Here is a 26,499-nt window from a genome sequence, read left to right as displayed (position 1 = left end):
GCCACTATTGGTCTAAAATCTTTCATTTGTTCAGTTATACTCAGTAGGCTATATATCATTTTATAAACTTTTCATGATAAGTTAATAAGCTAAGATAAGATAAGCGGCATAGCCTACCAGCGGTCCGCTATCTGGCTGATTTTGCTATCTGGGTTATATTTCCTCCTGATTGGGAAAACGTTTGTTTTCTTTTTCTGTCCGTGGTTCCTTCATAAATTGCGCAACTTATCAGACGAGTGACAGAAGCACCGGGCATAATTTGACCAGCAGTCGCCGCGTTGGAAACGCTCTGCGTCCGAGCAAAGATTCTAGAAGCCCAGCGCAACTCCAAAAAGGAGAACAAATGAGTGTCCTGCTTGAGGCTGCGCCAGACGCCAGACAGGGCGTTTAAATTCCGAACTGTCCGGCCTAAATCCGGATGTATGGCCACCCTACATACACGTCCTCGCATGAGAATATCAGCTTGTAATTTGCATTATTCATCTACGCAGTTTTCAGAATATAGCCTGTAGCCTAATCAAGTTACACAGCAGATGAAATCGAAACCTTATTGTAGGCTACCCTATGTGTCTTACTTTCGTTTTCTCTTTTGGCCTAGGCTACTGCGCGACGTTATGCTCGACTCTGGTGAGTTTTTGTCATTTATTAGTCTATTATCTTAGACTTACGCTACTATTTTGTGTTTGTGAAATTGCCGATTGCAGACATGTGCAGAGTTCAGACTTGGTGTCAACCATTCAAAATAACCGCTCTATTATGGCAGAGGCAGACGATATTCGCATCATCACCAACGGTTTTTTGACTCGGGGTTTCAGGTCAGGACGTTTGTGTTCAAGTTGTGAAGTCTACAGAGTTAGCTTCCAGTTTACATGAAATGAAGCCTAATATAGACGTTTACCATCCTTGGGGAAAAGAAGCGCTTTCTTTCTTTCTGCCATCAAGTTGGTCCAAGTTATGAATTTGATGGGTAGCCGTCACATTAGTTGTAATGGTCTGCTATTGAAATGTTTTTTTTAGCATTTTAAATATTTCGAGTAGGCCTAGTCCTAAATTGTTATTTAACTGTTCGTTTTTATGCTGCGGTGCCTGCAACCGTTAAGCAATTTGGTTGCCAGACTTTAGCTTTTGGTAGCTTCGAATGCACGTGTTGTCTAATGATGTATTGGCACAAGTCAAACGTAACTTCAAAACGGAAAAAAGTTACTCTTTCACCAATGTGAGTTATTCAGAGGAAAAAACTGCTGAAGCGTTTTGTGAGTCTTACAAACATATGCTATGCAGTGTTAACATGTTTGCAGGGAGATGTAAGGTGTTGAACTGAGTTGAGTGTTGCTGTGTCTGTCACCTGGCACTGTGAAGGAGGCCCAGAGCTATTGGGGGCAAATGGGTCACAATGGAGAACACAGACTCGGAGGATGGCGTACTCTCCGTGCTTGAGCAGCAGAGTCTGAACCTGGTGGAGGTCATCAGCGCTCAGAGGCCGCACGTGCTTGACCAGCTCCAGAACCAAGTGGAGGGCAGCGTGCGAGACCAGCTGTTGCAGCTGACCAGTCCCCGGGACAAGGCCGCCTGGCTGGTCGACCACTTCCACAATGTGGGGCCGGTGGAGTGTGGACGGTTCCTCGAGATTGTCTGCATGTGCTGCGAGGACATGCCCATGTTCCTGGAGTCACAGCTTATGTCAGTCTCGGGATTTGTGACAGGTACTGTGCCTCCGCCATGCTGATGATGTTGATATCTGGAATACTGAAGTCAGACTGAATTAATTTGTTTTGAATTGTAACATACCATACCTCTGTCAAAAAATGCATACTAGCAAACACGTTCTTTTTGGTCTCTCTCTGTTGAGTGAGTCTCCAAAGGGGATCTCTGGCTATTTTCTTGTAAAAGTTTAGCTGTAGCCTAGTTCCATACATAATGCAGCATGTTATGTCTTTCAGGAGATATCAATTCAATTTTCAATTCAAATGTATTAGTCACATACAATTATAAAGTATAGTGAAATGCTTTGTCCACTGTCTCCATGGCTGTGCAATGTGTAAATAAATAAGGAAATTACCAGAAAAAGAAGATAGCTTGGGGATTCTGTAGCAGGCATGTTGAAAACATCTCATGCACTTTTATTTCCGTGTTTTCATCATTTAAGCACGTTTTGTAATTGAGTAATTGTGCCAGTATTCTGAAATAAACAAGGAACAATGACGCAGTATTCTCAACTGAGGCAATGAAGTGAAAATGAAACCAAAGTAAACTGAAAATAAACTGTTGGCATTTAGCTAATTTCTATTTATAAGAACTGGGCAATTATATTGAATACTTTTCAGTGTTTGGCTTGATGCTTGAAGAATCATGCCAAAACCCCCCCTGTAATACTCGTTTTTGTTATGTTTGAAGGTGATGTTCAAGGATTAAAGTTCTCCGTCGTAGGACGGATTTCCGTCAATTTGATTTTAGAAATGTCATATTTGAGATCGATGCAGATCCGATGAGAAAAAAAATAGGAGGGGGGGGGGGGGCTGTCACCTTTGCTTTTACTTTTTTAAGGCAACTACAAATATTAGGTAAATGTTTAAGACCTAATAGTGTTCTTGAGAACTTTCTGTGTCTCAATCAGTGACCGCTCAAGGCCTACGTCAGCCATGAGTTTCGCTTGGTTTATGTTGTAGCTACACACTTGTCTTGAGCGTTTGCTTAAAAAAAAGAACACGTATGGAGGACTATAACGGTCTAAAAGTTGGATTATAGTGACACAATCGAGACAGCTGATGAGGTTGGCCAATCCGTTTAACTTTTTTGGATATGAGAAGAAGCGTAGGCTGTGTTTTTTCCGTGCATTAATGTAGACAATTTCTTACTATCGCGAACTCATTCATTTTGGGTGTCACCTATGACTTGAACAGATAGCCTGCTATGCCACCCGATGTAGGCTACTATTGTTACAGTTTTTAATCAATGCAACTAACATTATGTGTAAAGCGACGCAATATAAACCGTAGCCTATGCAATTTATTATCCCGTCTATTATGACAACAATGTTTTTCACAATTTGCGACGGAAGGTTTTGTCTGAGCGTGTTAACGTAAAATAATAATAATATTGTCATCATCGCGAGCTGTCGAGTAAGGGGGTCAGTCGTGTTTGTGACGCAGACAGCCTTGTAGCCTATTTTGCTTAGGCCTCACTTTTAACGACAGTAGGTTGTGAGTGTATGTTGACAAAAAATAATCATGCAATTAAAATAGTCAACTTAAAACGTTGCTATAAATTATTATTAATTTATAGCACAAAACCATAACCAGTAGGCCTACCAGAACCTCGCATATTAGCGTCATGATTTGTGTGCGTCTATTTGGCAAGGCCACTAGCTGTCATGGATGCGTTGTTGCTAAAGGAAGGCAGGTGTCAAAAGTTAAAAAATAAATGGAGATGGGCAGCTGTTGGAAACGGAGGAGAACTAACAAGCCATGGTGTAAAGAAATGAAAGTTTATGGATGCAATAGGAAAACGTTTTAGCACGCCACCAATCAGAAGACCGCCATAAGGTTAACGTTCGTGCACTTCAGGACATCTTCCCTACCTGGTGCAACTAGCCACCACGACAGATAGGCTACGTTTATCTATGGCTGACCGTTTTTACGTTTAGAAAGTAGGCTATGCATGTTCTTTCATAGCGCAACACGACCTGTCCTTCACCATATCGCAACCTCTTGTCAACCTTAATCTGTTGCTGAAGACAAAAGCGCCGTCTCCAGATTGTCGTTATCAAATGCGCAGACCTCCTGCATGAGCACACACAGTATTGCTGCTCATTGGAAAACTGAGTTGTCTGTAAAACTCAAAATTACCATGTTTTCATTAAATGCGGATGAGGCAACAAATGGAAATATGAACAATATCTAGAATGTTCTGATTCGTTACTTTGATGAGGAAATGGGAAGTCTTGCCAACTTGATTTTATAGATTTTACTTGGTGTTGAATTGCATATTAACAAGAAAAAAATCTCCCCTTTAAACACTTTTGGCGTGAAGTAATTAAATAAGAGTGTGTTAAAGCCTTTCTACAATATTGCTGCAGTAGAAAAGAACAGCAATGGCTAATCAGCAATGGTCTGGGATGGTACTAAAATATATTTTTGTTCATCAGGAAAACTCAATCTCAATCAAGAACACTCAATTCGCCTTATTCACATGGTGGCCATTGGCGGCTAAAACGAGGCTACAGTACACAAACTATAGGATTGTTATGTTCTATGCATTCACCTGTAGGTGGCATTAATTATATAGTAAGTGTACCCTGTAGCCTCGTTTTGGTTTAAACAATGGCCGGCGTGTGAATAAGGCGAATACTCCCTTTACTTTGCTGTTTGCATCTTTTTGTACATTAAAAACCAATAGGTCGCGACCGCAAAAGGGGTGCTATCTCTATAGGTAGATAAGGGGTGCTATCTCTATAGGTAGATATGAACAACGTATAACACGTATGAAAAAAGTTCAGTCAAACAATTTTTTTTCACTTTAATCCCTGGATGTTGGAAATCAACACCAAACAAAGAGATCCCTTACTGTGCAGATATCTGCTAAGCGTCCACGATTAGGTACTTTCTTAATTGCTAACTTCCTTATTGTGGCCAGTTGTAGCACAACTTTTAACCCATCTCTAGATTCTAGGTATTTTCACGCAACATCATAGTAAGTCTGTGATAAACATTGGAGGTATTAAAACATTAGTTTAATAATTCATCTTTTAATTAATTGTGATATTTTACACTAGATGTGAAATTAGAAACACTTGCTTAATGACAATTTGACAACATTGACATTTTTAAAAATATATACTTTCTTGCATTTCCTTTTAGACTATGTACAGAGCTACACAGATGAAACTAAGTCATTACTGCTGCAAAAACATAAAAGCTTCACAAAGAATGTTGTAATCGAGGTACGTCTGGACGAGACGTTGGTCAGCCTACGCCGCAGGATCGTCCCCCGAGGTCGAGACAAGGCAGCTAGAGTGCAGGTCACGACCTCGGCCTCCTCCTCCTCCGACCTCCAGGACTCTGAGGAGGCTTGCGTGGAGGACCGGGTGGCGGTGACGTCCCTCCTGAAGACTCCTGGCCAGGCCACGGTGCTGCTGGGGGTGGCCGGCTCAGGGAAGACCCTGCTGATGTACAGCTTGGGTCAGCGCTGGGCCCAGGACGCCTACCCGGCCCTCAAACTGCTCTTCCTGCTAGAGTTCCGCCAGCTCAACGCCGTCTCCCACCCGATCTCTCTCAAAGACCTCCTCTTCCGTTTCTTCCTTCCTGCTGAGAGCGACGATCAGGCCGAAGCCGTGCTCGACTACGTCGTCTCCAACCCTGAGAAGGTGTGCTTCATATTCGACGGCTATGACGAGTTTCGGGGAAAGTTCGCGAACCCTGGCGACCTCAGGGGGGCCTTTGACCCGCGCTGCCCGCTCCCAGTGGCGGAGCTCTTGTCCGGGCTGTGCGGGCAGAAGATCCTCCCGAGGTGCACCCTGCTGGTCACATGCAGGCCCCGAGATGTGACTGACCTGTTTGACAGCTCGGGCTGCCGCATCGGCGAGCTGCTGGGCTTCGAACAGGAGCACATCCGCGAGTACGTACGGCACTACTTCCAGAAAAGGGACGAGGCGCTGAAGGAGCTGGCGGTCAGTCACCTGACCTCCAGCCGCCACCTGCTGACCATGTGCCATGTGCCAGCGCTGTGCCACCTCTGTTGCGTGTGCCTGGAGCACCTGTTCGCCCGGGAGGGCCCTAGCACGACCACGCCACTCCCTGCCACCCTCACGCAGATCTACTTCCAGATCCTCGCCGCATTCCTGAGTCGCCGCACTCCACCTGCTCGGGACGGCGCAGCCTCCAGGATGTCGGGGGCTCGGCTGGACAGCGTCACGCAGGTGCTGGCCAAGCACGCTGGGCTGCTTCGAGAGCTCGGCCGTCTGGCCCTGGAGGGACTGGAGGAGAGCCGTATCGTGTTCGCAGCGGAGAGACTCCGGCCTGAGCTGGCCGAGTTCGGCAGCCGCACCGGGCTCCTGTGCCCAGTGGAACTGACACTGGAAGACGGGGAGAGACAGCCGGGGGTGTCCTTCATGCATCTCACTATGCAGGAGTTTCTCGCCGGACTCCACCTCATGACGAGCGCCGAGGTCTCGGACACTCAGTTCAAGAAGAAGCTGACCCTCAAAACACGGTGGACAGCCAAGAACGAGCCCAAGACCGTCTTCACAGACTCACTCCAGCTGTACCTGTGCGGTTTCCTCGCTTCCACATGCACGCCCTACCTGATCCAGCTGGCCAGTGGTGGCGCCAAGCACATGGTCCAGAAGCGCCGGACGCACGTGGTGAAGGTTCTGGAGAGCTTTGCGGGGAGTGCCAACCTCAGTGGGCCCAAGATGGTGGAACTGTGCCGCTGTGCCCACGAGTCGCAGGACGTGCAGCTGGCGGCAAAGGTCGGCTCACGGCAGTGCTTCGAGCTCAGGAACATTCGGGTAACCGCTGTTGACCTGGAGGCCCTGGCCTTTGTGGTGTCAGCGGCTGGTGAGAGCATCGCATTGGACTTTGGAGGCTGTTCCATGGAGCCAGAATCTCTGGAACTGCTGGATGGCTGCAGAAACGTGGAGGCCCTTATGTGAGTTAGTCAACAACAAGGTGTCTTCTTTTTCATCTTTAATTTATGTCGTAAAAAAAATGTGTTCGGCCTAGATGTCAGCCTTCCCCCTCCAGGACAGTTTGATAGTGGGATTATTTTGACAGTATGAAAGCACAAAACCATGTAGAGAACGTATAACAATGATTTAGCTCAACAGAACACTTTGCCTATAGAATAAAGGGATGAGAGTAAATATGACAATATCCTGTGTGCTGATTTACATATGAAGAGGTACCGGTAGCATGAACGGTGTTGAAGGGTTTGTCATCACCCTATAGAATCTAAAAGAAAGGAAATGGAAATATTCAGTCAAAGAGTTTTTGCTTTTAAATATGCATTTATAAATCTGTACTTTGAGCATGTCATCACATTTATTGTGGGCAGCCGTGGCCTACAGGTTAGCGCTTCGGACTTGTAACCAGAGGGTTGCCGGTTTGAACCCCGATCAGTAGGAATGGCTGAAGTGCGCATGAGCAAGGCACCTAACCCCTCACCAGTGTTGGGGAAGTTACTTTTAAAAAGTAGTGTTTGCTCGTTACTCGTTACTTCTCAAAAAAGTAATCCATTACTTTACTTAGTTACCCTCTATGGAAAGTAACTTTTTACGTTACTCGTTACTTTTACGTTACTTTTATGTTGCTCGACTGGGCAGAACCCAATATCTGTTCCTAAATGTGTAGGCCTACATAACGTTCTACTATGGAGGACATAACAGGTATTTCTTTTGTGCTCTTTATTATCAAAAATGCCACAAACAGAGCACTTGACAAGAAAACACTGGGCTTATAGGCTTCAACACCACCACTAAAGCCCTATGAAACAATATCAAATAACATATCGATACATCTTGGGCACAAAATATATGAGGGCTTATTTTATAGCCTTATACTCTTTCATTAAACAGGTGCTCCTGCGAACTGATTGCCACTACGCATAAATAAGGTTACGGTCGGATCCAATAAGCAGGAAATCGTGCTGGTTCAATGCAGATGAAGGCCGTTTAACTTAACTTAAACTGGCAAAAGGCCTTGCCTTCCTCTTAATAAGAGTGTATATTACAGAAAGAAATGCAACATATGAGATTGATTCACTTTGTATTGTAATGCACGAACTCGCGGCCACTCGGCGCGCAACTGAAGGCCCGACACATAATTAACAACAAAGTTTCACAATGCACCAACAAATACCCCCCAAAGTTCAGTGCCCAATAGTCCCGAGTCCGACATCAATCAGATGATTCAAACAGTCCAAAACACAAACGTGATGCCCGGAATAGAAAAAAGTTCTTGCGCTTACAGTCTGTTGAGAAGTCGTTCCCCATGCAATCTCACCAAAACACGCGCGTTAGGAAAAAGGATCCTTTGCTTGCTGTAATCCAATGACTTCGGAAAAGAATGATAATCCACAGCGATCGCAGATACAGAGGAAGAATCACGGTACGTTCAGCATGCATATGAATATGTCCATCCCTCAGAAGTTAGCGTTGGCTGCGTCTCGCTTGCTATGATTGCTCTTCATTGCCACCAGCCTCTGTCACGTACTGTGTGGAGCTATGATTGCACTTCATGCTACCAGCCTCTGTCACATACTGTAGGCTGTCATGTGGAGCTCGTGCCTATTGCGCAAGCATGCAGCTTAGAAAGCAGCGTCACTGTCAAATCTGTCCCTGGGAAAAGTAACGTTGCATCGATATGAAAAAGGAACTACGTTACGTTACCAAATTTTCAGTAGTAGCGCGTTACACTACTTTTTACTCGAAAAAGTAGTTATGTTACTGTAACGCGTTACTTTGTAACGCGTTACACACAACACTGCCCCTCACTGCTCCCCGAGCGCCGCTGTTGTAGCAGGCAGCTCACTGCGCCCGGATTAGTGTGTGCTTCACCTCACTGTGTGTTCACTGTGTGTTCACTGTGTGCTGAGTGTGTTTCACTAATTCACAGATTGGGATAAATGCAGAGACCAAATTTCCCTCACTGGATCAAAAGAGTATATATACTTATACTTATATATTTGGGTGTAGCTGTATAGGCTATGCTAGAGGCCCATAGAGGCTAGGCCCATAGAGCCCATAGAGGCTAGGCCATCTGTGTTGTTGGTGGTGATGATTGTGTACCAGTATGCATGGGTGTGTGTGTATATGTATGCAGATTTTGTGCATTTTTGTGCCCTTTTAGTTTCCGTAGCCGAAAGTATGATGATGTTTTTGCTGAGACGTTGTCTGCCGTCATTCCAAAACTCCAAACCCTGAAGCGTCTTCAGTAAGTCATTCAAGCATAACACCTCGCAAGGCACATTTCCTTTGTAAACAGTGATTTCTGTGGTGCTGAGTGCCAACTGTAGTTATGGCACTTAATGTGTAACATCATTTTACAATATACAAGGCCAAATATTGTAGTAAAGCATTTTCTCCCTGTCCTCAGTCTGACAAGTGCAAACCTAACAGAAGTTGGAGCTGCTACACTTGTTCAGGCCTTGAAGAACTGTCCTCTGATTGAACATGTGGAGTAAGTGTGATATCAATCATGGATATACTTCAGATGCAGTAAAGGTAGACACAGTGAATGCTTCTGGTTTCTGTTTTGACATCACGTCTTGTTGGTTTCATGGGGCTTTTTCGACAGCAGCCTGTTCACGTGCCGATGTGGTGCAAGATGAGCTGAAATTGCTGTTGTGGTTTCAGTTTGGGAAATAGACTTGCCATGCACGTCTTGGCAAGTTAATCCCTTGCTGGACAGAAAAATAGGCCTAAGTGAGACAAATGAAAAAGTATAAAGTCTGCTAGTTTTGGAGCAGCTTTTAGTGTGTGTAATAGTGATGCGCGAGTCGTTGGTTTTTATGACTCACATCCGCCCAACATGACAAAATATGTGTTACATATCGACCTGAACCTGACCCGACTCACAAATGGCTAATTTGAATGGTATGTAATGTGGTTGCGTCCATATGATGGAATAGCCATGATAATGTTTCCTTATTTTATAAGACATTCATGTAGGCTAACAAATAAAAATTAAAGCACTTTTTAATTAATGGGACAATCCAATGCAGTCAATGTAGCCTTGTCTAATTTTTTGTTATCTAAGAGTGAGCTGAGGAGCAGGGATGTTACCAGACATTGTGGTTAGGATCTAATCACATCTATCCGTTTGCTTACATCAGGTGTTTTATGAAATAGAAGCGTTATTTAGGCTATCACCTGCATAATTATAAACAACAGTTTAACTTATAGTGAGGATAGGCTTTGTCCCCTCCAATGGGGTATTTTTGTATCCAATCAACGCTGGTGTGTATTTGAGACAGAGAGGAAGAGAAAGTGGAAGTCTCTCTTTAGCCTACTGTACATCACACACAATTCTGCACATGGATTGCACATAATTTTTAACTCTTTTACCCGACCCACCTGCAACCCGCAATATTACCTATACATCCTACCTACACCTGCCAGCGGGTTACATGTTGGCCCACGCATCACTAGTTTTGGGGACTTACAGTTTTTCAAATAGAATTGGCTTGTCATTTATTATCGACGATATGTGACTAAGACTAATCTATTGATTGTTCTGTTTTTAGCCTCAGTAACAATAACATAACAGACCGAAGTCTAGAGAAGATAATGGACACTTTTCCCCAAGTCTCAAATTTGAAAACAGTTTTGTAAGTTTTCCTGTCTTTTTCTTTGTTTTAGTTCTATTTCAGGGCCTTATGTTATGCCAACTGCTGTGTCTCTCTGCAATGCATTGCTTTTTCACTTTTTAAAACCACATTTAGCCAGTACAGGCTCTCACCAGTCTCCACAGCCAATAAAGATGGCGTAATGAAAAAATATGCTAACATATGTAGTTTTACATTCAAGATTTCACTGTTAACATGATGTATAACACAAATCAGATGTTTTCAAGTATATCACAGCATGGAATATGATATTGAGTATTTGAAACAATTATCTTTCGAGTGAATCATGCACATTCTCTAAGAATCTTGTTCAGACGTGAATCATGCAGTATACAGTAAAGTATCAAATACATTTACAGGCTGGGGAGAAACATTTATACCTGGAACGGACTGTTCAGACTTGTCAAGATGATGATGACCTGTGACACTCTTCAGCTTGTGCTTGTAAAGTGAGTTGAGCTACTATATTGTGTCTTGTGCAGAGATTACTTTGTGATTAGAATCATTTAGCATTTGAGCACAGCCTAACACTTTCTTTTTATATCAGGGGAGCCAGTGTGACTAAGACAGAGGAAGTGCATGAATTCAACCTCCATTTTATCGGCAGGAAAAGGTATGTGATAGTTGACACCAGAACCTTCTTAGTTGTAACTGAGAGTGGGTCTGGGGAAGGTTCATTCACAGCACATTTCCGAAGGGGGGTCAACAATGGATGTCGATCATAATGCCTCTGGACACATTATGATCGACGTCCATTGGTGACGCCCCTTTGGAAATGTGCTGTGAAGTAACCTTCCCCAGACCCAAGCTAGGTTTGTGGATGAGTAGCAAAACCACAGCTCTCCTGACACAGGAATAAGGAAGTTGGTTCACAATATTTAGATAAGATAATCAAATCACATGGTTTACCAGGGCAGTGTACAATGCACCATTGTTAAGAAGTTAAAACTTGATTTAATATGAACAAGCCAATTAAAATGTACTTTGCCTGATTAACTTATAAATAAATATGCAATATGTTTGTGGTCATCTAGATAGCTGTGTTGGTTTATTTAATGTTAGCTAGGCCAGGACCTGTGAGCTGTCATTAAGACGAAGATTAATCTTGGGTGATATCTGTTTTTTATTTTTTTTGTTTGCCTAGTGAGAGCAACTTGAACAATCTTGACCAGGACAGTGAAACTTCAAAGACTCTTGTGTATGTACAAGCTGAATTATACTCACATCATGTGTATTTATTCATGTTTACATTAAGATACATTATGATTATATTTCACTTATGGTTAATATTGAAACTGCTGATTTATCGTGCTATAATATGTATTATACATATGTATTATTATCATATGTATTATTATCCATAATATGTAGAATAAGAAACATTATTGTGGAATTGATATTGTGGTTAATATTGAAAAGGCTGACTTCCCCTCACTATTGGCTGCTTTTAGCTGGACAGACTATAACCTCAGTGTGCCTCGTTTAAAAGATTTGTGTGATGCACTGAAGAGCTACCAGGGCTTGACTAAGCTTAAGTGAGTAGTAACACAACACAGTATTGCTACATCAGCATTTACTGAATCCAATGTGATTTTATTAGTATTGTACGACAGAGTATTAGGCCCACACATGAAGAAAAAAACATTTTTGCCATGACAAGATTAAACTCGACATGTCGACATTAAACTTGAAGAATAAAGTTGAAATGTCATGTTGACTTTAATCTTGATGTGTCAACATTAAACTCGAAATTTCGAGAATTAAGTTAAAATATCATGTCAACTTTAATCTCAACATTTCGTCTTTATTCTTAACATTCAAAACTAGTTAGTATAGTTGTTGCTAAACCCGATTCTGAAGTACAATTTCACCAAATCATCTAGGCTACACAAGGCATTTTGTTGAGTTGTCGGCCAACTGATTGAGTCTGAGACTGACTGTCAAGATTCAGTGGCAGCTAGTTTGGAGCCGTTGCTCTCTCTCCAAAATAATTTTGATGGATATGTCAAGATAAAATGTTGAGATTAAAGTCGACATGATATGTCAACTTTATTCTCGAAATTTTGAGTTTAATCTCGTCATGGCAAAATCTTTTTTTCTTCATGTGTTGCCCTAATACTCCGTCGTAGTATTTAATTATTTTAAAGGGATATTCCTTGTGGAATATCCCTTTAAGTATAGTTCAAAAATGTTACTCTTAAATTCCTTAATCCTTAATGATAACCATGGGTTTTACAGGCATAGGGAACATGATTTGAAACTAGAAAAATACATTAGACACTCTGTTACTCTGTATCTGAGTTGGCGCGAAGCATGGTACGGTGACAAGTCCCTTGGTCCTCTGTTCACAGCCTGTCGAGGAACTGGCTGGGGAATCAAGGAGTGATGAAACTGCTTAAGCTGCTATCAGCCTTGGGGACCATACAGGAAGTGATGTAAGAATCCATGCTTCTAGATTCACGCTAGCCAAGTTCCTTAGCCCTTGCATTACCACCACTACTATGCATAGTGCAGTGTCACATTTATTACAAATTAATTACACACAAACACACCTTTACATAACTAAACTCAAAGCAACAAGGTGACTTTTGTTAAACTGAATCAACACATTTATTTTTAGATTGCAGTGTGAGAGCTGTGTAAGAATGTGTAATCTCATAGTCTCATGCTTGGCTCTGTGCTAGTGTCAGTGAGAATGGTGTGGACATGGATGGTATGGTGCTCATCGCTGACCTGCTCTCCAAAGACACTGGTCTGTCCCAGGTGGATGCCAGGTAGGCCACTCTTGTAGGCTAACAGTGCACAGATGTCCACATTTGCGTCTGTTGGGCTATGACCGTTGCCATTGCTTTAGTTGGACTGTTGAGCATCTGTTTTTCATTTTTGACAGCGACTGTGGAGGGAAAGGACTGGTCTTGAAGTTTCTGCCAAGAAAAAAGTAAAGTGCTCTCAGCCTGTCATGATAACAGATCCAGTCTGATGTCAGTCTGATGTTATTTTAATAGTTACTCAATCAGACTGGATCTAATCTATTGTTGTTGTTACAGCAAGCCGATCCCAGCATCTCAACAGACCCGATCCCAAATGAGGAAGAGACTTGACTCCGAAGACACCGAACAGCAAGGGGATCATTTGAGAAAGACATTCAGGTGTGACTAGAAATTAACTCACTTTTTCATTTTCTGTTATTGTCTCACCCCGGTGGGCTTTCAAAGAAATAAAGCATTCAGTAGCACAGGTGTAGATCCTGTCATTGTGTGGACAGCACAGTCACACAACTTCAGACATAGGAAGCAGACGTATACATTTATTCATGCATGTATTCATTTAGCAGACGCTTTCATCCAAAGCGACTTACATATTACAGTTATATTACAAGGGTCATTCTCCCCAGAACAACTTGGGGTTGTGCCTTGCTCAAGGGCACAACGGTGGAAGCCAGGAATGGAACCCACGACTTTTCAAGTTACTGCATGCTAGCCCAGCTCCTTAGCCACTATGCTAGCACTAACCCTTTAGCTTACAGTTTTTCTCGATCGTTTTGATGCTTGTGTCAACTCTGACATCACGTTTTCAAAACAGTTACAGTTTTTCTTGATTGCTTTGATGCTTGTGTCAACTCTGACATCACGTTTTCAAAACAGTTAACACCCATGTCTGAACAAAAACACTCTGGCCAAATTGACACATTTTGCTTGCAAAAGGCTGTTACTCTCTCAAAACACTTAAAACTCGCAGCAAAAGCTAATTTTGCCTTCAAACAACACATCCTGTCGTCAAATCACTGTGTGATTTCAATCAATCATTACAAACTGGACAACAAAATGCAAAATATAGTTCTCAAAATGAGCATTTTTGTTATGTCTGTTTCATTTCTTTCTCATTTTTCTGGAATCAGAAAAAACTGTGAAAAGACTAAATGTACTGGAAAAAAAACTTTATTCATTCCTCCCAAGATGTAACTGTCACTGACATGTAAGACCTACAGTAAGCACCTAGGCAAGACAAATTTCATTGAACTACAGTTTGTAATTTTTCATCGAAATAGACCTACAGTAAACACCTTTTGTACTGTTTTCTTCACCAAATAAGCAATACAGTACTTTGTCTAAATGTGCATTACAGTAGATCCATACTTGCAAATAACAACACAGAACAGACATGGCATCTCTTATGGATAATGAATGATTGCTGATTGAAGAATTGTGCAAAGGAGTTTCACACAGGTATGTCAGAGATTCAGACTGATGCAAGGAATCTCTATGCAAGGAATCTCTACCAACTGTGAAAATATGTTTTCCTTTTGTTTAGCACAGGAATTTGGGGTTTCTGAATGACTTCTGTGTTAACTGTTTTGCAAAAGGGTGTAAAAAATATGTGAACCCAATGAAAATGTGTGAACACATTCGCAAGAGATGACTTCTGCTGTGCAGAGAAGGTGTTCATGAAGACCAAGTGGATCCCAGTTTCTTTAAGCAGGTCAAAGCAATCGAGAAAACCTGTAAATCAGAAAGTTGGGGAATGAGGGTTACACACAACTTTGTTCCCACTTTATAGTATAGCACACAGGCCTTCTGTGTTTGATCATCTTTGAACTTTTGAACTTTGAACCTTATGCTCTTGACTGACCTTTTTAATCTTTACCATTTAATTTCCTGCAGTCTGACACACAGCACCATCCAGCCAGCCAACATGGACAGACTGTGCAAAAAACTGAAGCACTGTCCCGGCATGCTAAATTTAGAGTAAGTGTCTCCCGATTGTCTTCCTGTATTTCTTGTAATTTATCTCTCTCTCTCTCTCTCTTTGATATTACAACAGTATATTTTTCTATATTTCTATCTTTCAATACATACAAGGATAGTGGGTGAGATCAAATCAGGGATGCAAACTGCTCACCTTTTTGATGCTAAAACAAATTTGGAAGTCAGAGGCCTGTTCAGTTCCGTGTGCATTCTGATTGGCTTTCAGGTTTCAGATATATGCTGTATGTCCCCTATGTGCCTTTTTCAGCTTTTCTTTTGGGACCTTTGAAGACAACACCATTAATAAGCTAGTGAAGAACCTCCCTAGCATGATGGGTCTTCACCTGCTGAGGTGAGACAATCTCACTGTGGTCTTGACTGAGCTGCTGCTTTTGACACTGAATGCTGTGTAGTTGATATATTATATTATCTTATGTTACTATAGCAATGGTTACCTTTTTGTGTAATTATTCGATTTAACTCACACTGGCTCTTGTCCTGTGTGTCATAACTAATGTTGAGACAGTAAAGTTTTGTAGGATTGTGAGTGTTTTGACTTTTGATTGTGTTGTTTTTATAAGATATACCAGTATTGTATACCTTATGTTTTTATGTGTTTTTACGCTTCAAGTAGTGACACTCATCAGTTTTGGTGTTTATGATGTTTTGTTGTAATGTAATGATTTGAATTTCCCTTGCCTCCTGCAGTCTTAGTCATGTCCAGATGTCCACAGATGGGGCTCTGTTATTGGTCCGTTCTCTAACGGACTGCCCACGGGTAAAAGCAGTGGAGCTCAGGTGCGTTCTCCAGCATCGTGATCCTCATTGTTGTAATTTATGACTTAAGCCATATTCAGCAAATACTCATGAGTGCACGCATGATAAACCTAGTGTTTTCACTGAAAATACCATCCCTAAGTAGGTTTTTAACTCCCTTTAAAGGAACCATATGTAAGATTGTGGCCAAAACTGGTACTGCAATCACTTTCAAATTACTGTAGAGCGGTGTATCCCCTCCCCCTCCCCCCTGACTCGAGGTTGCCAACCCGGATGCCAAAACACTACTGACTTTGCGATTAGTAGATAGGTGGAGAGTGAAAGCATCATTCCAAAACACAACATGACATGACAAAACACAACATCAACATCAGTTGAGGGCTGCAACTTCACTTTTTAAATGACAATATCCTGGCCGGACTACTGTTGTCAGTGATATAAGTATTTGAACATGATTTCTTAATGTCTAGTGACATATCAGGGACATTTTATGATTAATTGAAATACATTTCTTACATACGGTTTCTTTAACTCATCTGAATCTACATAATCTGAATACCTGAGGACCTGTGTTAATCCCATCAATTTTTCTGTATTTATGTTAATAAATTAAAAAGTAATCATTTTGCCACCATGTACTGATGTTTAGGAAAGTGTTATTGTTAATCCTAGCTTGCTGTAGGGGTTGTATTTGCTTCTTTTCATTTACAAAATCAGCAGCATGTGATATGTTCAAGGATGCCCAAATCTTTGCATACAACTGCATGCCACGTTTCCATCAGTGCATATTGTACATGTACAGTGCATGCATATTGTCTCCTTTTGGGCTTTTGGTTTCATACAACGGCTTTTGGTGTGTATGTGTGTGTGTGTGCGCGAGAGATTGTGTGCGAGAGATTGTGATTGTGTGTGTGTGTGTGTGTGTGTGTGTGTGGTGTGTGTGAATCTGTTTAACGGAGTAGTCATGAAAGTTATGTGCTCCTCAGGCCCAGAGGGGAAGCCTTCATAAAGTTTTGGGAACTGAAAGCAGAGCATGCGACTTGCAAGTGAGTATCGTTTTCTCTCTCTCCTTTCCTCGCTCTGTCTGCTGAGGCTTGGACAGGAAGTTAACTCTTGCCGCTAAAATGATGATTGTGGGTATCTGGTGCTTCGTAATTACAGGATCTGTAATCCTTGTGCCCACATACTCACACCACTTACTGTGGTGAACTGGTGAGTGGTGATGCAGCTGCAGTTGTCTGTTTTTGATTCGTTTTGTTTGCTTGTGTCCTCAGGCTCACTCAATATAAGCTGAACAGCAGAAATGTGGAAAAACTCTCTGAAATCCTCGAGCCCTGTGCACGAATTTCTGACCTCGAGTATGTCAATGTCAATGTCTATTTATTTATCCTCCTGAAGTCTTCATTGTATGACCTTGAGCTTAACTGTGGCCACTTGTAACTAAGTGCACTTAACATGGAGAAGTAATTTATAAATTCAATACAGAATCCAATGTAGCAACTGAATTGCCCAAACTTTTCCAGAAATATGTATATGCTCTGGCTTCCGTACAGTAATTTTGGAGAACTCCATGTTACACTAGTTAATGTATCATGTATATAAACAATATATGTCTGTCTGGCTGTCTGTAAATATCTGATGTTATTTGTATTATGTTTTTCATGCAGGTTTTATTCTGAATGCTTCTTTGTGACATATTTTGTCTCCTTTCCCCTCTAGTCTGTCCAGTAATCGCCTTCAAGATGAGGGTGTGGAAATCTTAATGGACTGGCTCCCAAAACTGCGAATCGGAAACTCTGTGAAGTAAGTGACTTGAAGTTGCAGTGCAGAGAAGATGTACATTTATTTTGTGGACCTGAGCCCTTCAACTTGCCATGTCTCTCCAGTTTTAATCTAGCAGTCAACCCAGACGAAAACTAAACAAAGCAAACACCATTCTCAGGTCGGGGCTACACCAGGTCTGCAACTGAAGCACTCTGTTCGCATAGCGTAAAAATAGTTTTGGGAAGTGGTCTAATTTTTTCGGATGTGTCCATGCGTACAGTGGAAGCTAATTGTTGCAGCAGATGCTCTGCCAGCAGAATGCTTCAGTTACGTGCCCGCTGTATTCTCAATAAAGCATATCATCACAGTGCAGATAGACCCCTAAACCTTTAAAGCTGGGTTACACAGGTGACTGTACTCTCTTGCAGCAGTGGCAGTGGTTCCTCTTTCGGTGCACAAATCTGTGTGATATGCTTAATAAGCTTGATTTGTACTTTTTTTTGAAAAGTCGAAAAGTAGTATACATCGCACACTGGAGGGTATATTTTGCTGACTTTATTTGGCGTGAACAACGCGTTTCGCAATTGTGAACCATGTGAACCATATGAAGCAAATTGCGAAATAAAGTCAGCAAAATATACCCTCCAGTGTGCGATGTATACTACTTTTTGACTTTTCTAAATGCTGCAACCATCAGGACCTGGTGGAAGAAGGGCTGTGCACAGGGATTTTGAACCTTGTACTTTTTTTTTATTGTTGTTTTTGGAACCTGCTGTGTTTGATGTTTTTGTTGTTCTTGTTGAATAGCTTGAATGACAACGGGCTCACTCAGGCCGGTGCCCTCCACCTGGCGAACTCCATCAGCACCTGTGAGAAGGTGGCGACAGTGAATGTCAGGTGCAGTTTGATTTTATCATTTCACTGCCACTGTTTTTCAACCTCATGTGTGTGATGTGATTTTTTAAAATCTCTATACCATGGGTTCCCAAACTCCATCAATGTGGGCCTCCCCTCTGAAAACAATGACACCTCCACCTCCGACACCAAATAATGATATTCACTTCAGTTAAGCCACTTAAATCGGTGCTATACTATGCTATGCAATGCAATGAGTTTTCATCATATTTTCGACGTTTGGCTTTGTTGCCCATATCAGGCTAGGGCCGTGCAGCAATTGTGACAAATCTGTCCATTTTAAGTTACTTAATATTCATTTCTATACAAACCAAGATGGCGGATTCCTAAAGAAACGCATGAACCCACACCATAAGTTTATCTAAATTAGCTATGTACCAAAAAATTAATTTTACCGTGACTCGAAGAGCTGTAAACAGTGTGCATGTACAAATCCGCTTGGAGCTCAAGCTCCAAGCTGCAAGTTACCGTTCACTCCCCTCAAATTATTTGGCGCTCCCCAGGGGAGGCGTGCCTCACAGTTTGGGAACCTCTGCTCTATACTATTAATATTACCGGTAACTGTTATAACCGGTATTATTGTAAATATTTAATATGGCTCTATGATATTAACATGATTATACAAATATATAATAAACCAAACCAACATTTTTGTTTATTATATAAAAATGTGTTTATTATTTTGCCCTTACTATTTACACATTTTGTTAATCTTCCTATGTGTAAATAAGATATTTTCTTTCTTGTCTTTGTTTTAGTCTGGGGGACGAGGAGAAGTCCCTGATTCGCTTTATGCAGGAGAGTGCGCAGGAGAAAAGTCTGAGGTGAGTTAGCACACAGGAAACTTCTCTGTCTGTCGACCGCAACACTTCATGATCGTCTCACAGGTGTGTGGGTATGTGTGGGTGTGTGTTGGTACAAAGCAGATCTCATTCATAGAGAAAAAATGTCCGCTTTTATTCAGTTGAGCAAAGCCTCCTTTCCGCCACTCCTCAAGCCACTTCCTGTTCCACTCTTTGCTTACTTCCTGTAGTTTAAGAGAATGCCACTTCAGACCTGAGGATTTGCAGAAGCTTGTGGAGATCCTTTGCAGATGCCCGAAACTGGTCAACCTAGAGTGAGTTTCATTACATCTACATTGAAAACAATTCATTTACAAACACTATGAGATTAATGACCATGACTAGTATTATCCTGTATTTTTTTTTAACTCTGTACAATTGTGAAAGTCGTAATCAAATAACTCAGTTCAGATTTACTTATTTTGGTGACATTTTTAACAATGATCAATGGCTTCACTCAGTTAAAACAAAATAAAGACCCCTCCAAATCCCAACATCAAACTCTCAGTCACATGTATTAGTAATACTAAATAGCAGTATTGTAAATGCCCTGTCACTGTACTGTGGTAAGAGGGTTGTGTTTAAATGAGTGTTTTATCTCTGGTCTGTAGGCTGTCGTACAATACCCTACACAATGAAAGCCTGAGCATACTGAAGAGGCTGGCCCAACTGTGCGCACTGCAGAATCTTGAGTAAGTGTGACACAAACATACACACACACACACACACGCGCGTGCATGCACGCACGCAATTTTAACCACACAAGCAAAACTTTGTTTCCTCAAGCACATTTAACCACATATACAACATTATAGTCTGACATCAGACACACACACAGACACACACACACATACACATACTCTATGCAACTGAAATTACCACACAAGCATATCTACTCAGTTACACAGGGTCCCTACACAGTATGGAAAACCTGGAAAAGTATGGAATTTGATTTTAGTAATTTCCAGGTCTGGATATGTATGGAAAAGAGAAACAAGGGTATGGAGAAATATTTGTGTTTCCAGACTATTGCGTCTACAGTACTAATCACTTCACTCAGGTCATAATGAACCATTCCTACTGTTGTGTAGCTTAACTGTCAGTCCACATCATCAAGATACAATTGAATGGGGGTCCTCAGAAAAAAATCTCTCCCACAAGGGGACCCTGGTACCATAACCAAATCGAGAACCCCTGTTCTATGCAAGTGCCCTACACCATTGTGCACTGGTATGTTTGCGTAGCTCTGCTATTTTCGGCTAAAACACAGGTAGACTTTTTTGATTTTGTAAAAGATACCAAGACATGGATACTGCATTATCTGATAAACTGTTATTGCAAACAAATAATATTGTTTATGGTGATTTCTGAGGCCTCAGTGCACTATTCTCCAACATATGTAGGCTATGCTTGTATCTACAGAGAACTAAAAATGTGAGTGCACCTTCCAACACAGCACTTCCCCCAACAAAAAGTATCCAAGGCCTACCAAGTTAATAATAAACATTATTATACAGCTCTTCACAATGCTAGTAGAACGCTCCATTGACAATGTCTAGAATATGGACAGAAAAATGTACCGAGAAGTTTGAAAATTTGAGTATGTAAAAAGTATGGAATTTTGAAATGGAAAATGTATAGGAACCCTGGTTACAGGCCACACCAGGTGCACAGTTGAAGTGTTCCATTCATGGAGCACAAAAATTGGTTTAGAAGACTTGTCTATTTTTCCGAATATACTGTATGCATAGCTATCACATCTGATGTAGCCAGTTCCATTGATTATAGTGGAAGCTAATTATTGCAGCTTATGCTCTGCGAACGGAACACTTCAGTTATGTGCCTGATGTAGTCCTGCACAATTACAGTGTCACAATATTCTGACAGTATTTGCCATTGCACATACGTTAACTTTGCACTGACCAGATTAATGTTTGATGGTTTTTCAGAATGAGGAAAAATGGATTGTGTCCGGAGGTGATAGAGGAGCTCTTCCAAAACATAAGCCACTATCATCCCCAGTGGACCATCAGGTCAGAGAGAGATTGTCAAAAGTAATGTGTTAAATGCAAAAATGTTAAAAGGGATTGTTTGCATATGGACATCAGAAAAGTACAATGGCTCTCTGATAGTAGCGGCAGTTTGTCCTGCAAGTTCAGAAATTAGTTGATATGTGTCGGAAGAAAGCTAGTAGTTCTGCAAACAAGACAGTTTTAGCGATTAAAACGTTTAAATTGTAACAGGAAATGAACACAACGCAAGTGGCAACAGTGGAATAAGCGGGATAATGGACGACACGGTGGTCCTCCGCTTCGCGTCGGGGCCGTTTTACAACCTCGACCGTGCATTAATTTATGTGAACAGACCACCGTGTCGTCCATTATCCCTTACATAATCCATACTGTACAGATTATTCTGGAGGTAGGATTGTTGTGATTTTGGCCTCTGTTCCTTTCTGGCAGGATTGAGGAGGAGTGGATGAGCAAGGAGGCTGTGGTTGTCCTTGTGGCGGACTGCCTGAAAGTGAATGCCAACATAAAGGAGATAGGGTAAGACCACGCCTCTCAAACAAAAGAACCACAGGGTTATTTATCTCACCAAAATCTATAGCATCATTTGAATGAATGAAACTATCATCCTTGATGACCTATAAAAATTGGCACATGAAAATACCGGTTTATATCTAATATTCCCAGCAGTCATGTGAAAGTATAGGTGTATGAACACAATATACATATTCCGCAAATGCCAGTTGTGGCTGAGTGGTTAACTGAAGTGCAACTGTCAAAACCCACATCTTAAGTGGTTGCCATAGAGACGTATGGTTTTGTCAGCCCCCTTTGTACCCTGTCCTTATGTTAACTGTGCTCATTTTGCTGCATTTAGTGTGGTCCGTAAGGTACTTTATATGTCAAAGAAGAGTTATATGAATTTAATGACTGATGTAAATCACCGTCTCTTTCTTTGCAGGGTTACCAACACTCTATTGACTGTTTCTTTGTCAGGAAATGCCAATCTGGCAAATCACAGGTATGCTGTATGTATTTTACCAGTACCCATATTAACAACCATATCATTAATTATTATTATTTACAGGCAAATGAGTCCTTGGCCATTGCCCTGCTTGGGTTTCCTCAGTCCTCAGAGGCTTCGTCCAGTCTCATTACTTTTTCTCCTAATAGCACTGAAATAGCGGATGACACTATAGTTGCAGTTACAGCTACAATTACAGTTAAAACAAAATCCTTTAGTCTGGTTAATCAGAGAACTTAAAGTGGAGCCTCTCTGTTCAGTAGAGAGTAAGTATAGGTATAAGTATAAGTATATATACTCTTTTGATCCCGTGAGGGAAATTTGGTCTCTGCATTTATCCCAATCTGTGAACTAGTGAAACACACACTAATCCTGGCGCAGTGAGCTGCCTGCAACAACAGCGGCGCTCAGGGAGCAGTGAGGGGTTAGGTGCCTTGCTCAAGGGCACTTCAGCAGCTACTGGTCGGGGTTCGAACCGGCAACTCTCCGGTTACAAGTCCGAAGCACTAACCAGTAGGCCACGGCTTCCCCCAAGTACAACACTGTTTCCAAAAAAGTTGGGACACTTTTTAAAATAAAAACAGAATGTAAAAATGTTCAAATCTTGTAAACCCATGTTTAGCTGAAGAAAGGACATAGACAACATATGAAAATTTTAAACTATGACAAATTTGACTATTTCAGGAAAATTATAGACTAATTTTTTATCTGATTCCAGCAGCATGTCTCAAAAAAGTTGGGATAGGGGCAGCAAAAGGCTGGAAAAGTTTTCCGTCGAAAAACAGTTGTTCCTCCGCGCTTCTGTAATTAACTAACTGGTGCGTCAACGGGAGAGGACTAATTGTAGTGAGAGAGAGGAGTTTTTCCGGAGCAACACAGATGCTCCGGAACAGCAACTTCAGATTTTATTTTAAAGTGCCAACATAAGGGACTAACGTTTCAACCTTCTGCTACGTCTTCGCCAGAGTCTAGTCTTGCGTTGCGTTGGCCGTGACGCCCCTTTGAAAATCAGAGGTGTACAGGCCACGGTGGCCTTGGTGCCCCCTTTAAATATTCTGCTTTGCGTCCTACTAATAGCGATATATATTAAGCCTATGGCCTGTCAAAACAATCTTAGCATTCACAGCGCAAATTACGCAGTGGAGAAAGTGACAGCGCAAGAAAGAGTGCGTCCAAATTCACCCATTCGTCTCAGTTGAACTACTCGCGAAGTAGCCTCATCACACAGACATCACAAGTATCACATGAAAGAGCCTTTTCTCAGCTTTTAAACGATGTTAGCCGCTAATTGCTGTGATGAACGGTTCGCGAGAAAAGTAAATAATATTCAATTTAATCATAAATTCTACTGAAGGTTTTGCGTCCATCTCCCTACCCATTCATCTCGGTGGAATACTTCACGAACCCTTCGTTTAACATATGACAAACCATATATCAGAATAAACAGCAGACCTTACCGAACAGAAAGGTGCAAAGCAGTCCCCTGTACAGTTAGCCGTTCCAGAGTAATCCCGTTTTGAATTTGCAGTAAATTTCAACATACATGGATGTCTCCAAATTTGGGATTGGAGTTTTACACTGTGTTTAAATTGTTCCACATTGTTTCATAACGGGCCAAATACAAAATAAATATTGCAAATGTCGCCTAGATATAGGTTAATCAGAGGACAGCTGACTAAGAGTTTGTGAAAGTAGCCTTGATGATCACAAAATGCTAAGGATGCATCTAGGCTATTTGAGTTTCTTAAAGCTGAGCTGTGCTTAAATTCAATACATGATTTCATAACAGGCCAAATATAAAATAAATGTTAAATATAGCCTAGATATCTGTAAATATTAGATGATCAGATGAGTTACAGTTATATGTAATATGTCATGTTTCATGTTTTTGTAATGTTTCATACAGTGATGCAGGTCTACTGCAGTGAAACTTTGATCATTTGTATAGCCTACTACTGTATAGTTAACTTTGGCCTTGGTGCCCTGACATGTGGCCTTTGTGCCCCCCACCAAATATGCCCAACTGAAGGCCAAGTGGCCTTGCCCCCAGAATGGTGAAATTCCAAGCCTGGTCGTAGCGCTGGCCTATTGCATGCCTAGGCAGTTTGAAAGACAATTCTCTGCCCGCCCCTTGGATTAAGCGAGGTGAATGATTCGATGCCAGACTATACATGTCAATGATATAGGATGGCCCTGCCAGGCTAGGCAAATAATTCAACAATGTAAAAATAATGTAATGAAATTGCCAAAATGTTTAACATTTTTATCATCTATAGTACATATCATTTTAGAAATCAGAAATCTTAAATATAGTATTGGATCTCCGTGATCATACCTCAGATGATACTGTGTTACAAACAGACAGGTTTCTTTAAAGAAAACCATTGTATGGGCTCAGGAAAAAATCTGATAGCAATTCCCTATGAACACAATTTGATACTCTATTCAAAAGAAAGATCCTACCATGCAAAGAAGAAACCATATTTAGAAATGATCCAGAAATGCTGCCGTCTTATCTGGGTCTGAGCTCATCTAAGATGGAATCAGACAAAGTGGAAAGCCATCCTGTGGTTAGACCTGCTATAAAAATAAATGTATTATTATTATCATCATCCAGACAAAGTCTTTTTAGGAAAAACTTAAAATATTTGACTATTGCATTGCAGTTCAGACCTGTAACATTGGGTGCATCAAGAAACAAAAAACACAATTATGAAGACCCCATATTGTTGAGCAGCTGAAATCCTATATCGGGCAAAAATGGGACAACATTCCTTTCTCAAAACTCCAGCAACCAGTCTCCTCAGTTCCCAAACCTCTACAGACTGTTGTCAAAAGAAGAGTTAAAGCAACACAGTGGTCTCAGCTTTTTTGAGAAGTGTTGATGGCATCAAATTCAAAATGAACATGCTGTATATTTTCCAAAAAACAATTAGTATGGTAATAATTGGTAACAATAAATGTGGATTTTACATGATTGGCAAATCATAGCATTCTGTGTGTATTAACATTTATTATAATTTTACTTTCTCCTCCATTTCAGTGCTCACTCTGTGGACACACCCTCCTCATTGACATCTATTAGGTGAAGTCCCTTCTCACCCATAACTGAGTAATGTGTGTCTGGTTTCACAGTCAGCAAAGTTATGAACGATATGTTATTGGTATTAGCAATGGCATAACCATCTTGTAGTACCCTTAACTATCTGGTTTCAGTAATGGTCATTTAAATGGCATGGTAATTAATTGCATGGTATATCCCTCAGGTTTGTCAACAGTGAAATAATGGGCCATCACCTTGTCCTCCTCAAGCCTGTGCTCTCAGCCTCTTCTCTGCTACAGGAGATAGAGTAAGTGATGGACAGACCTCTGACAAGTAGAAGATACCAGACTGTTCAGTTGCGCCTGTGTTTGTGTGAACCATGTGTTAGAGCGCCCTCTAGTGTTGAGAACATTCTGGATGCCACCCTCCCTAACTCTTGTCTAGACCTTGCCCCTTACCATTGAGCTACGATGTTCTTTCTGCAAAGACTAAAAAAGACTAAAACTGTCTATCTATCACTCTTGTTTTGAACACCGTGAAGTCTGTATGTTAGTACTGTTATTCACAAGTACTAAGCCTTTGACTTGAACAAGGCCAATGAAAATGTCATACTGTAGATGTAGTACATCCAGTTTCAGATTGTTTAAATGTGGATAGTACTTTAAACTGGTGATCTGTAGACACTCGCGATAGGATCAGAAGACTAGGGTGATTTGAGGACAGACAGGAACAAAAACAATGGTTGATTGAGCAGCAGAAACCAAAGAGAAAGTGATAGTATTTTTTATTCTTTCATTTTAGGAGGGTTGCTTACACAATTAACCAAAACAAACAACAGTTGAACATAAATATGCTCAACTTTTAACTGTTTCCAGCATTTTGTCCTGTTCAGTGCCCAAAATCAGGTTTGATTGGTCATACTAAGAGAAACCTTCTTCTTTCTCTTTAGTCTGTCTCTGAAAAACATTGGCATAGATGGAACTGAGTTTCTCACTTCTACAATGCAAAACCTGAGGAACCTGAGAAAGCTCAGGTAAGC

General features: G+C 41.3%; 1 protein-coding gene across 3 annotated transcripts in view; it reads left to right on the top strand.

The window, feature by feature from the left end:
* The first annotated feature begins 389 nt into the window (after positions 1–389).
* Positions 390–26,499, top strand: part of nlrc5 (NLR family, CARD domain containing 5) — a 34,642-nt gene continuing 8,532 nt past the window's right edge. The window contains exons 1-32 of one of the 3 annotated variants that reach the window (XM_076267325.1): positions 390–465; positions 599–627; positions 1,360–1,705; positions 4,526–4,595; positions 4,857–6,645; positions 8,844–8,927; positions 9,090–9,173; positions 10,240–10,323; positions 10,701–10,790; positions 10,889–10,954; positions 11,486–11,539; positions 11,793–11,876; positions 12,693–12,776; positions 13,026–13,115; positions 13,232–13,279; positions 13,389–13,490; positions 15,003–15,086; positions 15,355–15,438; positions 15,795–15,884; positions 16,850–16,909; positions 17,138–17,221; positions 17,583–17,666; positions 18,435–18,524; positions 19,301–19,366; positions 19,576–19,659; positions 19,996–20,076; positions 21,334–21,417; positions 21,847–21,933; positions 22,355–22,414; positions 25,461–25,502; positions 25,684–25,767; positions 26,410–26,493. In XM_076267325.1, the coding sequence (XP_076123440.1) occupies positions 1,394–1,705; positions 4,526–4,595; positions 4,857–6,645; positions 8,844–8,927; positions 9,090–9,173; positions 10,240–10,323; positions 10,701–10,790; positions 10,889–10,954; positions 11,486–11,539; positions 11,793–11,876; positions 12,693–12,776; positions 13,026–13,115; positions 13,232–13,279; positions 13,389–13,490; positions 15,003–15,086; positions 15,355–15,438; positions 15,795–15,884; positions 16,850–16,909; positions 17,138–17,221; positions 17,583–17,666; positions 18,435–18,524; positions 19,301–19,366; positions 19,576–19,659; positions 19,996–20,076; positions 21,334–21,417; positions 21,847–21,933; positions 22,355–22,414; positions 25,461–25,502; positions 25,684–25,767; positions 26,410–26,493 (4,289 nt within the window). In that variant the 5' untranslated portion in view covers positions 390–465; positions 599–627; positions 1,360–1,393. Of the gene's footprint in view, positions 466–556; positions 628–1,281; positions 1,706–4,525; positions 4,596–4,856; positions 6,646–8,843; positions 8,928–9,089; positions 9,174–10,239; positions 10,324–10,700; positions 10,791–10,888; positions 10,955–11,485; positions 11,540–11,792; positions 11,877–12,692; positions 12,777–13,025; positions 13,116–13,231; positions 13,280–13,388; positions 13,491–15,002; positions 15,087–15,354; positions 15,439–15,794; positions 15,885–16,849; positions 16,910–17,137; positions 17,222–17,582; positions 17,667–18,434; positions 18,525–19,300; positions 19,367–19,575; positions 19,660–19,995; positions 20,077–21,333; positions 21,418–21,846; positions 21,934–22,354; positions 22,415–25,460; positions 25,503–25,683; positions 25,768–26,409; positions 26,494–26,499 lie in introns of those variants that run through there. The other 2 variants (XM_076267335.1, XM_076267316.1) reach the window with 2 other exon arrangements.

Source organism: Alosa pseudoharengus, unplaced genomic scaffold (assembly GCF_046254945.1).
Source record: "Alosa pseudoharengus isolate Yale_2024_CS ecotype anadromous, Long Island Sound unplaced genomic scaffold, YU_APseudo_1.1 YU_APseudo_1.1_scf_10, whole genome shotgun sequence".
Classification (NCBI taxonomy): domain Eukaryota; kingdom Metazoa; phylum Chordata; class Actinopteri; order Clupeiformes; family Clupeidae; genus Alosa; species Alosa pseudoharengus.
This window is presented reverse-complemented; position numbering and strand designations above follow the sequence as displayed.